The sequence below is a fragment of the Catharus ustulatus genome, chromosome 25 (assembly GCF_009819885.2).
Source record: "Catharus ustulatus isolate bCatUst1 chromosome 25, bCatUst1.pri.v2, whole genome shotgun sequence".
NCBI classification, from domain to species: Eukaryota; Metazoa; Chordata; class Aves; order Passeriformes; family Turdidae; genus Catharus; species Catharus ustulatus.
In genome coordinates, this window is record NC_046245.1 from 3,049,124 (window position 1) to 3,064,210 (window position 15,087).

The 15,087-nt window shown below is 53.1% G+C and overlaps 1 protein-coding gene across 1 annotated transcript; it reads left to right on the forward strand.

Moving 5' to 3' along the window:
- The first annotated feature begins 1,680 nt into the window (after positions 1-1,680).
- On the forward strand, positions 1,681-10,528 carry PGC (progastricsin). The gene is made up of 9 exons (XM_033080250.1): positions 1,681-1,736; positions 3,288-3,441; positions 3,796-3,913; positions 5,520-5,638; positions 6,288-6,487; positions 6,632-6,754; positions 6,889-7,033; positions 8,853-8,951; positions 10,186-10,528. The coding sequence occupies exons 1-9, from the start codon at positions 1,681-1,683 to the stop codon at positions 10,336-10,338; spliced, it is 1,167 nt and encodes a 388-aa protein (XP_032936141.1). The 3' UTR covers positions 10,339-10,528.
- The last annotated feature ends 4,559 nt before the right edge of the window (positions 10,529-15,087 follow it).

Below are 15,087 nucleotides of genomic sequence, written 5' to 3' on the forward strand. Positions count from 1 at the left end.
TATGACCAAAAAAATCTTTGGTTTGTTTGCTAGAAAAGATTTAGATTGTGACCAAACCCATTCTGGTCCATTTTCTAGAGAGTATTTGGGTTGTAACTGGGAATATTTTGGTTGGTTTGGGTGCTTGTTGGGGATTTGGGAAGTGTGTGTCTGTGGTTTTTGAGGACATCCTGGAAAAACCAAGAGAAGGAACCTGGGAATAACCTTGGGGGGAAAGAGAAAAGGAAGCTGGGGACATCCTGGGAAAACCAAGAGAAGGAACCTGGGAATAACCTTGGGGGGAAAGAGAAAAGGAACCTGGGAATCATCCTGGAGGGAATGAGAGAAGGAACCTGGGGATCACCTTGGAGGAAATGAGAGAATGAACCTGAGGTCAACCCTGGAAAAGCCAAGAGAAGGAACCTGAGGACAATCCTGGAAAAACTGAGAGAAGGAACCTGGGGATCACCTTCGAGGAAAAGAGAGAAAATGAGAGAAGGAATTTGGTGACCATCCTGGAAAAACCAAGAGAAGGAACCTGGGAATAGCCATGGAAGAAAAGAGAGAAGGAACCTGGGGATCACCTTGGAGGAAAAAAGAGAGGGAATTTGGCAACCATCCTGGAAAAACCAAGAGAAGGAACCTGGGAATCACCTTGGAGGAAATGAGAGAAGGAACCTGGGGACAATCCTGGAAAAACTGAGAGCAAGAACCTGGGGACAATCCTGGAAAAACTGAGAGCAGGAACCTGGAAATCACCTTGGAGGAAATGAGAGAAGGAACCTGGGAATCACCCTGGAGGGAAAGAGAGAAGGAACCTGGGGACAATCCTGGAAAAACCAAGAGAAGGAACCTGGGAATCACCTCGGAGGAAGAGAGAGAAGGAACCTGGGGACAATCCTGGAAAAACCAAGAGAAGGAACCTGGGAATCACCCTGGAGGAAAAGAGAGAAGGAACCTGAGGACAATCCTGGAAAAGTCAAGAGAAGGAACCTGGGAATCACTTTGGAGGAAATGAGAGAAGGAACCTGGGGACATCCTGGAAAAAATTGAGAGAAGGAACCTGGGAATCACTCTGGAGGAAAAGAGAGAAGGAAGTTGGCTACCATCCTGGAAAAACCAAGAGAAGGAACCTGGGAATAACCTTGGAGGAAATGAAAGAAGGAACCTGGATATCACCTCGGAGGAAATGAAAGAAGGAATGTGCGACCATCCTGGAAAACCCGAGAGAAGGAGTGTGATGGGCTCCATCTCCTGTCCCCGTGTCCCGGGATAACCTCTCCAGGGCGGAAGGAGGGCGAACCAAATCCCTTCTGTCCTGGGACAGCCTCTCCAGGACGGACCAAGTCCCTTCTGTCCCTCGCCAGGAGCCGCGAGTCCCTTTGTGCCGGGCGAGGCTGGCGCAGGGCAGGTTTTGGCGAGCCAGGCTCGGGCCAGCGCGGTGACGCGGGTCCCCTGTCCCCGATAAGCGCTGCCCCTTTATCGCATCGCTCCCCTTTGATCGCCCCCGAGGGCGCCGGTTCCGCGGAATCCTCGTGGCCCGCAGCACAAAGCGGCCCTTGAGGCGCTAATGGAAAGCGGAGGTCGGCGGATCAGAGAGAGCGCTGCCTCCCGGGATAAAAACGGGATAAAGCGGGATAAAAGCGGGAGCCCTGGCTGGCTGTGCCGCCTCCCCAGGCTCAGCACGGACTGCTCGGCACCATGCAGTGGCTCCCGGTGGTCCTGGCGTGGCTGCAGCTGGCCGAGGGGGCGGTGAGGTGCGGGAGGAGCGGGGACGGGGCGGAGGATGGAGAGCGGGGATGCGGAGCCGCGGGGGTGGGCACAGCCCGGGGCAGCTCCGGGACACCTGGGGACATCCTGGGGCTAGGAGAGCATCTCATGAACGTGGAGAGCAGCTTCTGGGGCAAGGAGAGCATCTCCTGAACGTGGAGAGCAGCTTCTGGGGCAAGGAGAGCATCTGCTGAACATGGAGAGCATCTCCTAAACATGGAGAGCAGCTTCTGGGGCAAGGAGAGCATCTGCTGAACATGGAGAGCAGCTTCTGGGGCAAGGAGAGCATCTCCTGAATGTGGAGAACAGCTTCTGGGGCAAGGAGAGCATCTGCTGGGGCAAGGAGAGCATCTGCTGGGGCAAGGAGAGCATCTCCTGAACATGGAGAGCAGCTTCTGGGGCAAGAAGAGCATCTGCTGGGGCAAGGAGAGCATCTGCTGAACGTGGAGAGCAGCTTCTGGGGCAGGGAGAGCATCTCCTGAATGTGGAGAGCATCTCCTGAACGTGGAGAGCATCTCCTGGGGCAAGGAGAGCATCTGCTGAACATGGAGAGCATCTGCTGGGGCAAGGAGAGCATCTCCTGAATGTGGAGAGCATCTGCTGGGGCAAGGAGAGCATCTCCTAAACATGGAGAGCAGCTTCTGGGGCGAGGAGAGCATCTCCTGGGGCAAGGAGAGCTCCTGAACATGGAGAACACCTTCTGGGGACCTGGAGAGCAGATCCTGGGATGTGGAGAGCAGCTTCTGGGGACCTGGAGAGCTCCTGGGTCATGGGGAGCAGCTCCTGGGCATGGAAAACTCCTGAACATGGAGTTTCTGCAGACCTGGAGGGTTCCTGGGCCATGGAGAGCAGCTCCTGGGGGACAAGGAGAGCAGCTCCTGGGTCGTGAAGAGCGGCTCCAGGGATGAGGAGAGCTCCTGGGTCGTGAAGAGCAGCTCCAGGGACAAGGAGAGCTCCTGGGATATGGAGAGCAGCTCTTGGGGCATGGAGTGCAGTTCTTGGGGACATGGAGAACTCCTGGGATGTGGAGAGCAGCTCTTGGGGCATGGGGAGCTCCTGAATATGGAGAGCAGCTCCTGGGGAAACAGAGAGCTCCTGGGACAAGGAGACGAGCTCCTGGGTCATGGGGAGCAGTTCTTGGGGACATAGAGAGTTCCTGGGACAGGGAGAGGAGCTGCTGGGGGCCTGGAGAGCTTCTGGGGCATGGAGAGGTCTAGGGATCTGGAGAACTGCTCCTGAACATGGAGAGCAGCTCCTGGGGAATAAGGAACAGCTCCTGGGGCATGGAGAGCTCCTGGGATGTGGAGAGCAGCTCCTGGGACATGAGGAGCAGTTCTTGGGGACCTGGAGAGCTCCTGGGAACAAGGAGAGCAGCTCCTGGGATGTGGAGAGCAGCTCCTGGGATGTGGAGAGCAGCTCCTGGGGCAGGAGGGCTCCTGTCATGGCTCAAAGGAGCCCAGAGAGCTGAGCCTTTGAAAATGCCCAAATCTTCTTGTGTTTCCTCTATGTTGAGTTGTGTTTTGCCTCTCTCTGCACAGGATCAGTCTGAAGAAAGGCCTGTCCATCCGGGAGAAGATGAGGACAGCTGGGGTGCTGGATGATTTCCTGAAGCACATTAAATACGATCCAGTGAAGGGATACCAGCCCAGGCAGGGCTCTGTGGTGAGGCAGCCCATCACCAACCACCTGGATGTGAGTGTCCACCCCCTCCCTGCCTGTCCCTCCTCCTTCCCAACACCAGCCTGGACACCCCTGAGCCTCCAGGAGTGACAAATTGCTTTTCCCTCCACTCTTAATTTGCTTTTTTTCCCCACTCTTTTAAGCTGTTTTAAACTTCAAGGAGGTTTACTCCCAGCCACAAAGAGTGAAGCTTTTCTGTACAAAAAAAATCCACAATAATTATTTAATATTTTATTTTTTGGGGGGTGTAAAAGCAGGGTGAGAGCTCAGTCTGCTCCTTTGGTTGGTGTAAGGTGGGAGATGCCAGGGGGAATCCTGGTGTGTCCCTGAGCCCGTGAGCAATGGAGATTCCCTGTTTTTTTCCAGTCCTCCTACTTTGGAGAGATCAGCATTGGGGAACCCCCCCAAAAATTTTTGGTGCTCTTCGACACCGGCTCCTCCAACCTGTGGGTGCCCTCCACAGACTGCAAGAGTCCTGCTTGCTGTGAGTACCCGGGATGCTGTGAGAGGAGCTGTCACTGCTCCTAGGAGTAATTAGCACTCACTAATTAGTGCCAACGATCCCAGCACTGCAGGGCTGGAGGCTCCGTGCGTTTCAGATGGGTTTAGAACCCAAAGCCACCTTGTCCCTGTTCTTCCCCTGTCACGTTGGGGACATCAGGATGCCAAAAGTGACCCCAGGATGCTGATGTGGGAGAGCTGGTGCCTTCCTTGGCAAGCTCAGAGCTTAAGGGAGATGCCAAATCCCCATGGGCATCCCAGGGGTGCTCCCTGTCCCTCTGCAGCCCGGCAGAGGGAAAAGGAAAAGCAGGAATTGTGGAGTTGATGTCCCAGCAGAGCTGGTCCCTCACGGCAGGACAGTGGTGGGGATTTCACTGTCAGGGCTTTGCTCCTGTGCTTGTGACCCCTGGGATGGAAAAGGGAGAGCACATTGGAGTAAAGAGGAGCTGATACTTTATGGAGTTTAGAGTTATACACCAAAGAACTGCAGGATTACAAATACATGAAAAAGAGAAAAGCTCAAATCCTAAGGGATCACCTGGAGAGGGATCCGAGCAAAACTGGGATAGAAACCCCTGAGAGAGAATCACGGGACAGAGGAGCAGCCTGTCCCAATCCTCAGGACCTGCTCCATGGGGATTATCCCAAAGGAGTGCAGGAAAATCCCACTGCAGCACAGGACCTGTATCCTGGGAATTATCCCAATGGATAATAAATCCCACTGCAGCACAGGAGCTGTATCCTGGGAATTATCCCAATGGAGTGCAGTGAAATCCCACTGCAGCACAGGACCTGCTCTTTGGGAGTTATCCCAATGGATAATAAATCCCACTGCAGCACAGGAGCTGTTCCATGGGAATTATCCCAAAGGAGTGCAGTGAAATTCCACTGCAGGACAGGACCTGATCCTTGGGGATTATCCCATGGGGTGCAGTGAAATCCCACTGCAGCACAGGAGCTGCTCCCTGGGAATTATCCCAATGGATAATAAATCCCACTGCAGCACAGGAGCTGTTCCATGGGAATTATCCCAATGGATAATAAATCCCACTGCAGCACAGGACATGTTTCATGGGGATTATCCCAATGGATAATAAATCCCACTGCAGCACAGGAGCTGTTCTCTGGGAATTATCCCAACTGCATCCAGCAGTGAAATCCCACTGCAGCACAGGAGCTGTGCCATGGGGATTACCCCAATGGAGTGCAGGGAAATTCCACTGCAGCACAGGAGCTGTTCCATGGGAATTATCCCAATGGATAATAAATCCCACTGCAGCACAGGACCTGTTTCATGGGAATCATCCCAATGGATAATAAATCCCAGTGCAGCACAGGAGCTGTTCCATGGGAATTATCCCAATGGATAATAAATCACACTGCAGCACAGGACCTGTTCCATGGGAATCATCCCAATGGATAATAAATCCCACTGCAGCACAGGAGCTGTTTCATGGGGATTATCCCAATGGATAATAAATCCCAGTGCAGCACAGGAGCTGCTCTTTGGGAATTATCCCAGCTGCATCCAGCAGTGAAATCCCACTGCAGCACATACCCAGGGCTTTTCCCTCTTCTCTCTCCCCCAGTCAACCACGCCAAGTTCCAGCCCTGTGACTCGGCCACCTTCACCCCCACTAACCAGTCCCACAACGTGTCCTACGGCAGCGGCTCCGTCACCATCGCGCTGGGCTACGACACACTCAGGGTGAGTCGGGGTGGGGCAGGGGGTCAGGGTGAGTCAGGGTGCCAGTCAGGGTGTCAGGGTGTCAGGGTGTCAGTCAGAGTGTCAGGGTGTCAGTCAGGGTGCCAGTCAGGGTGTCAGGGTGCCAGTCAATGTGCCAGTCAGGGTGCCAGGGTGTCAGGGTGAGTCAGGGTGCGTCAGGGTGTCAGCCAGGGTGTCAGGGAGCCAGTCAATGTGCCAGTCAGGGTGTCAGGATGTGAGCCAGGGAGCCAGTCAGGGTGTCAGCCAGGGTGTCAGGGAGCCAGTCCGGGTGCCACCCCTGCCCTACGACATGCTCAGAGTGAGTGAGTCACTCAGGTGAGTGCTGCCTGTGCCACCCCTGCCCTCCTGCTGCTGTGTCCTGGCTGGAATGAGCCATGTCCCCCAAGGAATGAGCCCAGAAGCAGCCTAAGGGCCGCTCTCATGTCCTGAGCTGGACTTGGACAAACCCTGGGCAGAACAGATATAAATTGATATAAACTGATATAACTGATATAAAGCATTTACTGCCACTCTCAGTCACACAGCTGGCCTTTGGCTGGGTTTTAACCCAACTCCTGTTTTTTTTCCTCAATTTCCCGCTCAGCCACCCCTCAGGTTTGCCTGGCTGACCTGGGATCCCCTTTCCCTGCAGATCCAGAGCATCATTGTCACAAACCAGGAGTTTGGGCTCAGCCAGGACGAGCCCACCCAGCCTTTCTACTTTGCTGAATTCGATGGGATCCTGGGCATGGCCTACCCCTCCCTGGCAGTGGGAGGGATGGCCACAGCTCTGGAGGGGATGCTGGATCAGGACCAGCTGGCTGAGCCCATTTTCAGCTTTTACTTCTCACGGTAAAAACCGTCCAGGGTGCTCTGCACATCCTGGTGTGCCCTGCCTGCACATCCTGGTGTGCCCTGCCTGTCCCCACCAGGGTTCCACATTTACCATATGGATTTCCTGATCTCTGCTGTTGGGACTCTGTTTTTTTTTTGCAGCCAGCCCACCTATGAGTACGGGGGAGAGCTCATCCTCGGGGGCATGGACCCTCAGCTCTTCCAGGGGGACATCACCTGGGCACCGGTGACAGAGAAGCTTTACTGGCAGGTGGCACTTGAGGAGTGAGTGCTGTTTGTCCCTCTGGCCATCACCCCCCGGTTCAGCTGCAGCTTTGCAGGGCTCAAAGCTCGATGTTTTTGGGTTTCAGGGCCAGCAGGTGCCCAAAGCCAGGTCCTTGTCCCCGTTCTCCTCCCAGGTTTGCTGTGGAGCAGTCAGCGAGCAGCTGGTGCAGCCAGGGCTGCCAGGCCATCGTGGACACGGGGACATTCCTGCTGACCGTGCCCCAGGAGTACCTAGAGAGCATCCTGGAGGCCCTGGGAGCCCAGGAGACCAGCTTTGGGGTGAGTGGGGGGATTTGGGGGGGTCTGCAGCAGTGGGGAGCCTGCATAGGAATCACCAAGTCCGAGACCGAGTCCCACAAAACTCATGTGACACCTGCAGGACAAGGTGTGACAGGAGGATGAGGGGACATGAGGCTGAGAAAGGTGGGGATGTTCAGCCTGGAGAAGAAAACATTGTGTGGAAACTTCACAGCCCATTCCAGGATCTACAGGGAAGCCAGAGAGGGACTTGGGACAAGGGCCTGGAGTGACAGGACAAGGGGGGATGGGTTCAGATGGAAAGAGAGGAAATTCAGGCTTGGCACAGGGAAGGAATTCCTCCCTGTGAGGGTGGGGACACCCTGGAATGGATTTCCCAGAGCAGCTGGATCCCTGAGAGTGTACAAGGCCAGTTTGGAGCAGCCTGGGATAGTGGAAGGTGGCAAGGGTGGCACTGGGTGATCTTTGAGTTCCCTTCCCACCCCAATCATTCCATGATGTGGCACAGCCTGGTCTGATTGACAGGGAACAATGATAGGACAGATGCAAAACCAGACAGGGATTTTATCTGTTTTATCAATTTTAGAATGATCCTCCAAGGTTTTACCACCTGTTGTAACATCAGTGGTGCTGAGTCCATGACAGAGAAACAGCACTCTATGATCCATGTGACAAAAAATACTTTATTGTTCTCAACTTCACCTTAAATACCCATTTTAATGTTCCTACAATTATGATTGGTTAAAAGTTTAGGCTGCTCAGCTCTCTGAACAACAGCTTGTGCAGCTTAGGAACTCATTGGGTCAAATCCCTGTCTGGTTCTGAATCTGTCCTACCACTGTGCAGGAGTGAAGGAAATTTGGACAGCAAATCAACATGATTATGCAGAAGCCAATTTATTGTTTACTTTTAATCTTACTTATACACTCATGTTAAGGCAATGACGCATTTTTTGATTGCTGCTTTTATTTTGTTCATGAGCCTGGTAGGTAAAACAATTGGTTGCAGCCCAGAGCATCACCACTCACCTTTATTTTGGGTCTTTTCATTTTGGTATTTTGTTTTTTAGCTTCTTTTCTTCCCATTTACCACAATTCATGTTTTAGTAGCTTTGAAGAGTTCCAGAAAGCTTGACAGACTGCAGAAAAACACTTTAAAATGGCTCATTCAGTGTGCTTGCTATAAACAATGGTTTAAACTAAGAATTGTGTAGAAAAACAGCTAAATATGTAGAAAACCAGTTAAATATGTAGAAAACCAGTTAAATATGTAGAAAAACAGCTAAATATGTAGAAAGCTAGCTAAATATGTAGAAAACCAGCTAAATATGTAGAAAACCAGTTAAATATGTAGAAAACCAGTTAAATATGTAGAAAACCAGTTAAATATGTAGAAAGCCAGCTAAATATGTAGAAAGCCAGCTAAATTTGTATAAAACCAGCTAAATATGTAGAAAACCAGCAAAATATGTAGAAAACCAGCTAAATATGTAGAAAAGCAGTTAAATATGTAGAATACCAGCTAGATATGTAGAAAAGCAGTTAAATATGTAGAATACCAGCTAGATATGTAGAAAACCAGTTAAATATGTAGAAAACCAGTAAAATATGTAGAAAGCCAGTTAAATATGTAGAAAACCAGTTAAATATTTAGAAAATCAGATAAATATGGTTTGGCTGGTGCACTTGACACAGATTATGGCCCAGACTGTTCAGATATGTTGCTGCAGGCCTGGCTGTCAGGCCTGGCTGCTTCTCCCATGTGTGGCCAAATGAATTGTCCAGTAAAAGCCAGCTTGGAGTGACCTGTGCCACCACCCCCTGTGGCTGTGTCCCCCCAGTACGCCGTGGACTGCGATGACATCCAGAGCATGCCCTCCATCACCTTCGTCATCGGCGGCGCGCGGCTCCCGCTCTGCCCCTCGGCCTACGTGCTGAACGTACGTGGGGGTGTGTGGGATTAGTGTGGGATTTGTGTGGGATTTGTGTGGGATTCATGTGAGATTCATGTGAGATTCATGTGGGATCGTGTGGGATCTGTGTGGGATCTGTGTAGGATTCATGTGGGATCTGTGTGGGATGAGTGTGGGATTCATGTGGGATTCATGTGGGATCCACGTGGGATCTGTGTGGGATCCATGTGGGTTCTGTGTGGGATTCATGTGGGATTCATGTGGGATGAGTGTGGGATTCATGTGGGATCCACGTGGGATCTGTGTGGGATCCATGTGGGATCTGTGTGGGATGAGTGTGGGATTCATGTGAGATGTGTGTGGGATGAGTGTGGGATTCATGTGGGATTCATGTGGTATCCATGTAGGATTCATGTGGGATTCGTGTGGGATCTGTGCAGGATCCATGTGGGATTCATGTGGGATCCATGTGGGATCCATGTGGGATTCATGTGAGATTCATGTGGGATTCATGCTGGGATCAGTGTGGGATTCATGTGGGATCTGTGTGGGATTCGTGTGGGATTCATGTGGGATCTGTGTGGGATTCATGTGGGATTCATGCTGGGATCAGTGTGTGATCCGTGTGTGATCCATGTGGGATCCGTGTGGGATTCATGCTGGAATCTGTGTGGGATCCATGTGTGATCCATCTGGGATCCATGTGTTAACCATGTGTGAACCATGTGTGATCCATGTGTGATCCATGTGTGATCTGTGTGTGATCCGTGTAGGATCCATGTGTGATCCATGTGTGATCCATGTGTGATCCATGTGTGATCAGTGTGTGATCAGTGTGTGATCAGTGTGTGATCAGTGTATGATCCATATGTGATCCATGTGTGATCCATGTAGGATCCATGTGTGATCCATGTGTGATCCCTGTGTGATCCATCTGGGATCCATCTGTGATCCATGTGTGATCCATGTGTGATCCATGTAGGATCCATGTGTGATCCATGTGTATTCCATGTGGGATCTGTGTGGGATCCATGTGAGATTCATGCTGGGATCTGTGTGTGATCCATGTGTGATCCATGTGTGATCCATGTGTGATCCATGTGTGATCAGTGTATGATCCATGTGTGATCCGTGTGTGATCCATGTGTGATCCACGTGTGATCCCTGTGTGATCCACGCTGGCAATCCCAGGACGATGGCAGCAGCCACGCTCCCCCTGTGCCCTTGTGGAGGTGCTGACCCCCTGTGTCCCCTCCTGCAGAGCAATGGTTACTGCACCCTGGCCATCGAGGTCACCTACCTGCCCTCGCAGGACGGGCAGCCCCTCTGGATCCTGGGAGATGTTTTCCTGAAGGAATATTACACCATCTTCGACATGGCCAACAACCGGGTGGGCTTCGCCCCGTCGGTCTAGAGGAAGGAATTCCAGCCCCTCTCCCAGCCCAGGCAGTGCCACAGCATTCCCATCTCTGCTCCTTTCGTCCCCATCCCTCGGGATTTCTGTGTCACTGTGTCCTGGAACAAATAAACCCTCACATCCCAAATGGTGTCTGAGCTCCTGGGTTTGGCAGGAGCAGCCTGAGGGGTTCTGTGCCTCACAATCCCTGTATCCAGCAAGGTAAGTGCTGGGATGAGCTCCAGGCTCTGGGATGGGCTGCAGGTTCTGGGATAAATCTCCAGGAACTGGGATAAATCTCCAGGAACTGGGACAAACTCCTGGACCTGGGATGAAGCTGCAGGCTCTGGGATGAAGCTCCAGACTCTGTGATGAAGCTCCAGGCCTTAGGATAAAGCTGCAGGTTCTAGGATGAAGTTCCAGGCCCCAGGATAAAGCTGAAAGTTCTGGGATAAACTCCAGGCCCTGGGATAAATCTACAGGACCTGGGATGAAGCTGCAGGACCTGGGATAAACTCCAGGCCTTGGGATAAAGCTGCAGGTTCTGGGATAAAGCTCCAGGACCTGGGATAAACTCCCAGCCCTGGGATAAACTCCCAGCCCTGGGATAAAGCTCCAGGCCTTGGAATGAAGCTCCAGACCCTGGGATAAAGCTCCAGGCTCTGGGATGAAGCTCCAGGCCCTGGGATAAATCTACAGGACCTGGGATAAAACTCCAGGCCCTGGGATGAAGCTGCAGGTTCTGGGATGAGCTGCAGGGCCTGGGATAAATCTCCAGGAACTGGGATAAACTCCTGGACCTGGGATGAAGCTCCAGGATCTGGGAGGAAGCTGCAGGCGCTGGGATGAGCTTCAGGCCCTGGGATAAAGCTTCAGGGATGGGTAATCCCCAGCTCCAAACCTCGGGAAACCTCACTGGGGAAGCCTTTGACCTTCCCTGCGGCTGGAAAAGGTTTGCCAAAGCCCTGTGGTTTATCCAAGAGGGAATCTGAGGCTGTGAGGTGTCACTACACCCAAATGACCCCTAAACCCCAAAGTGGGGCTGGGAAAACAACACTGGGAAAACAACACTGGGAATATCGGGAATTGGGAGGTGTGGCTGAAGGGGATGGGGAGCACCTGGGTGAGGAGAGGTTGGGTGACCCTGCTCTTTCCCAGAGTTTCTTAGAAGTTCTTTGTCACCAGAGCTGAGTCATGACACCCAAATGACCCTGAGATCTGAAATGGGGCTGTTCAGCCTGGGAAAACAGCACTGGGAATATCGGGAATTGTGGGGTGTGGCTGAAGGGGATGGGGAGCACCCTGGGTGGGGGGAGGTTGGGTGACCCCCCCCACCACCTTTTTTTCCAGGATCCAGAGTGATTTTTTAGCAGTTCTTTATCACCAGAGCTCGTTGTCAGATGTTCACAGCTCTGTCACTTCCCGGGAAAGGAAGGACACAAAGTGCCCCCAGCTTTGTGTCAAAATATTGACACAGGCTGAGAGCGCTGAGACCGAGATTAAGCGGGGAAGGGCATTCCTCCTCCTCCTCCTCCTCCTCCTCCTCCTCTTCCCTCTGGAATGGGAATTTTCTGCTGGAAACAGGGTGGTGGTGGCAGGAGGGGACAAGCAAGGGCTGACCTGTTGGTCTTTGCTGTCCCCTTTGCCAAGGCAGACCCATCAGGATGTGATGGAGGAGCAAGGGAAATTTTGGGGAAAGGGGGGGTTTCCTGATTTTCTGTGAATTCCAAGCATCATTCCATGCCCAAAACCTCGGATGGCAGCAGCCAGCAGGTCTGCAGGCACCTGAAACGCGGCTGTTCCTGCCCATTCCCAGAAGACCAACAGCAGGAATTTCCACTTGCTGGAAAGGGTGTGTGTGGTTTTGCCTTTGTTTTCCCGAAAGCTGGAGTTGGGGAGAGAAAAAAAACCCTTTAACTGGGTGATAACGACAGCATTTTGCTTTTTATCAGATGTCCCTATTTGGTTTAGGTATCAGGAGAGGGTGAGGAGGGGAGTCAAGGTGGATGTGGTGACAAAGCCGAGGGTGGGAGCGGGAATTGAGGGCAGGAAGAAGGAGCTGGGCACGGATCTGGGCATTCCCAGCTTGTCCCGGTCCTGGAGCTGCCACCGAGCCACCGCTGGGGACATGTGGGGCTGGCACTGATCCTGCTGTGCCTCCTGCTCGGGGAGGGGATGCTCAGGTGGGTCTGGGGGCAGGGGAGGGTGGGGATGAGGGGTTTGGTCACCGCTGCCTCCCTCTATGTCCTGCAGGTCGGTGGGATTGCCCCATCCCAATGGGAATTTGCAGTTCCACTAGAAAATCAGTTTTTTTTCCCAAAACCCCATTTCCTGAAGTTTCTGCTGCCTGCCTGTGGAAGAGAACTGCTATGGGAACTGTGCTGGAATTGTTTTTTTTTTTTCCCCCAGTATGATGGGATTGCCCCATCCCAATGGGAATTTGCAGTTCCACTAGAAAATCAGTTTTTTTTCCCAAAACCCCATTTTTGAAGTTTCTGCTGCCTGCCTGTGGCCGTGGGGAGGGAACTGCTATGGGAACTGTGCTGGAATTGGGTTTCCCCCCCAAGATTGATGGGATTTCCCCATCCCAACAGGAATTTGCAGTTCTAAAATCAGAGTTTCTTTCCAACACTCCATTTCTGAGTTTCTGCTGCCTGCCTGTGGCTGTGGGGATGGAACTGCTTTGGGAACTGTGCTGGAATTGGGTATTTTCCCCCAGAATGATGGGATTTGCACCTATGTGTGCTCTGCCAGTGGCCAGCCCCTCTGGATCCTCGGGAACCTTCTCCTCCAGCTGTTTTATTCCATCTTCGACCTGGCCAACAACAGGGTGGGCTTTGCCACAGCATCCTAGGGATGCTGAGCAGCATCCATGGGGGATTTCATCCCTGGAATAACCTTATCCTCCCTTGGGTCTGGGTGTGAATTCACTGGGTGTGAATAAAGGACTGTGAATCCAACTCGTGCTCCAGGCTTCCTGGCACTTCCTGAGCTTTTGGATTGCAGGGATGACAAATTTGGGGTCTTTTAAAAATTGTTTTTCATGGGACACAGATCCCTGCTGGAAAGACTGGGATGAGTGGGAGAATTTCAGGCTGAGCCCTGGCTGGAGGCTTCAGGAACCAGTTTGGAGCAGGAGGAGCTGTGTGTGAACAGCTCCAGGTTCCTTGGGGTATTTTTGGTTTTTTTTATTTTTCTTTCCAAGGAGGACTTGCCCACGTGTATTTGCAAATAAATGAGGGATTAAATCAAGGATTAAAGTGTCATACAAAGACACTCAGGCTGATGAAAACACCCTGGGTTTGTTCTCCAGGGGTAAAACTCACAGCTGCAGCCTCCAAGGAGGGCGGGGAGGAGGAATTTGAGGTGCTTGAGGTTTGGGGTGTGTGGATGGCCCCAAGAGGAGCTGCTGGATGCAGGGTCAGGTGGATTGGGATGGTGCAGGGTGCTCAGGGATGACCTGAGCCTGTCCTTGAGGTCCAGTGTGGGTGATGCTCAGGACATTGCCCACGGCATGTGACCACCCCATGTTTCCAGCAGGATGATCCTGGCCACTGAAACCCCATCCTGTGACCACGGGCAGGGAGGTGCCAGGGTCACCTGGGGACTGGAGGTGCCATGGGGTGCCCTGGATGCAGCTGGGCAGGGTCCCCACTGCCCCCTCCTGCTGCAGCCCCCTGTTCCCAGCTCATCTCACCCCAAATCTCCTGGCACAGCTTCCCTGGCACAGCCCAGATCCTGAGAGTCCTGCAGGGAGGGGACAAAGCTCCCCATGCCTCGAGGTCATTGCTCCCCCTCCATGGCCACAACCAGCTGCAGGATCCTGGTGCAAGGAGGGGTAAAACCCTGGTGCAAGGAGCTCTGTGATCCCCATGTGATCCCAGTCCAAAGGGATGCAGAATCCTGGTTCAAAGGGATGCAAGGATCCTGGTCCAAAGGGATGCAGGATCCTGGTGCAAGGAGCTGCAGGATCCCCGTGTGATCCTGGTCCAAAGGGATGCAGGATGCTGTGCAAGGAACTTCATGATCCCCCTGTGATCCCAGTCCAAAGGGACGCAGGGTCCTGGTCCAAAGGGATGTGGGATCCTGTTGCAAGGAGCTCTATGATCCCACTGTGATCCCAGTCCAAAGGGATGTAGAATCCTGGTGCAAAGAGCTGCAGGATCCTGATGTGATCCCAGTCCAAAGGGATGCAGGATCCTGGTGCAAGGAGCTCCATGATCCCCGTGTGATCCCGGTCCAAAGGGATGCAGGATCCTGGTGCAAGGAGCTCCATGATCCCCGTGTGATCCCGGTCCAAAGGGATGCAGGATCCTTGTGCAAGGAGCTCCATGATCCCCGTGTGATCCCGGTCCAAAGGGATGCAGGATCCCGGTCCAAAGGGATAAAGGATCCCGGTCCAAAGGGATGCAGGATCCTGGTGCAATGAGCTCCATGATCCCCCTGTGCTCCTGATGAAAAGCAAAGCACGATCCTGGTTCACGGGACTGCACAACCCAAACACAGCTCTGCCTTCACCTCCCACCCCACCCCTCCCTCTCCCGACCCTTTTTTTGGGCTGGAAACACCCACTTTAGGGGACAAAAAACCCCATATTTGAGTCGGAACATCCCCCATTTCAGGAAGGGAAAGCAGCAGCCGCAGCTCGGCCGGGGCCGGGCGGGGACTACAAGTCCCGGCAGGCGCGGCCTGCAGCTCCCGGCGTGCCCGGGGCCGGCGGAGCGCAGCGAGGGCAGCGGAACGGGCCGCGCCGGGCCGGGCGGGCGC

What these genes read in the sequence shown, in the direction of transcription:
- PGC (XM_033080250.1), top strand. Translation starts at nt 1,681, where the DNA reads ATGCAGTGGCTCCCGGTGGTCCTGGCGTGGCTGCAGCTGGCCGAGGGG. An exon ending in CCATCACCAACCACCTGGAT is followed by an intron (nt 3,442 to 3,795) that starts GTGAGTGTCCAC and finishes GTTTTTTTCCAG; the next exon opens with TCCTCCTACTTTGGAGAGAT. An exon ending in TGGCAGGTGGCACTTGAGGA is followed by an intron (nt 6,755 to 6,888) that starts GTGAGTGCTGTT and finishes TTCTCCTCCCAG; the next exon opens with GTTTGCTGTGGAGCAGTCAG.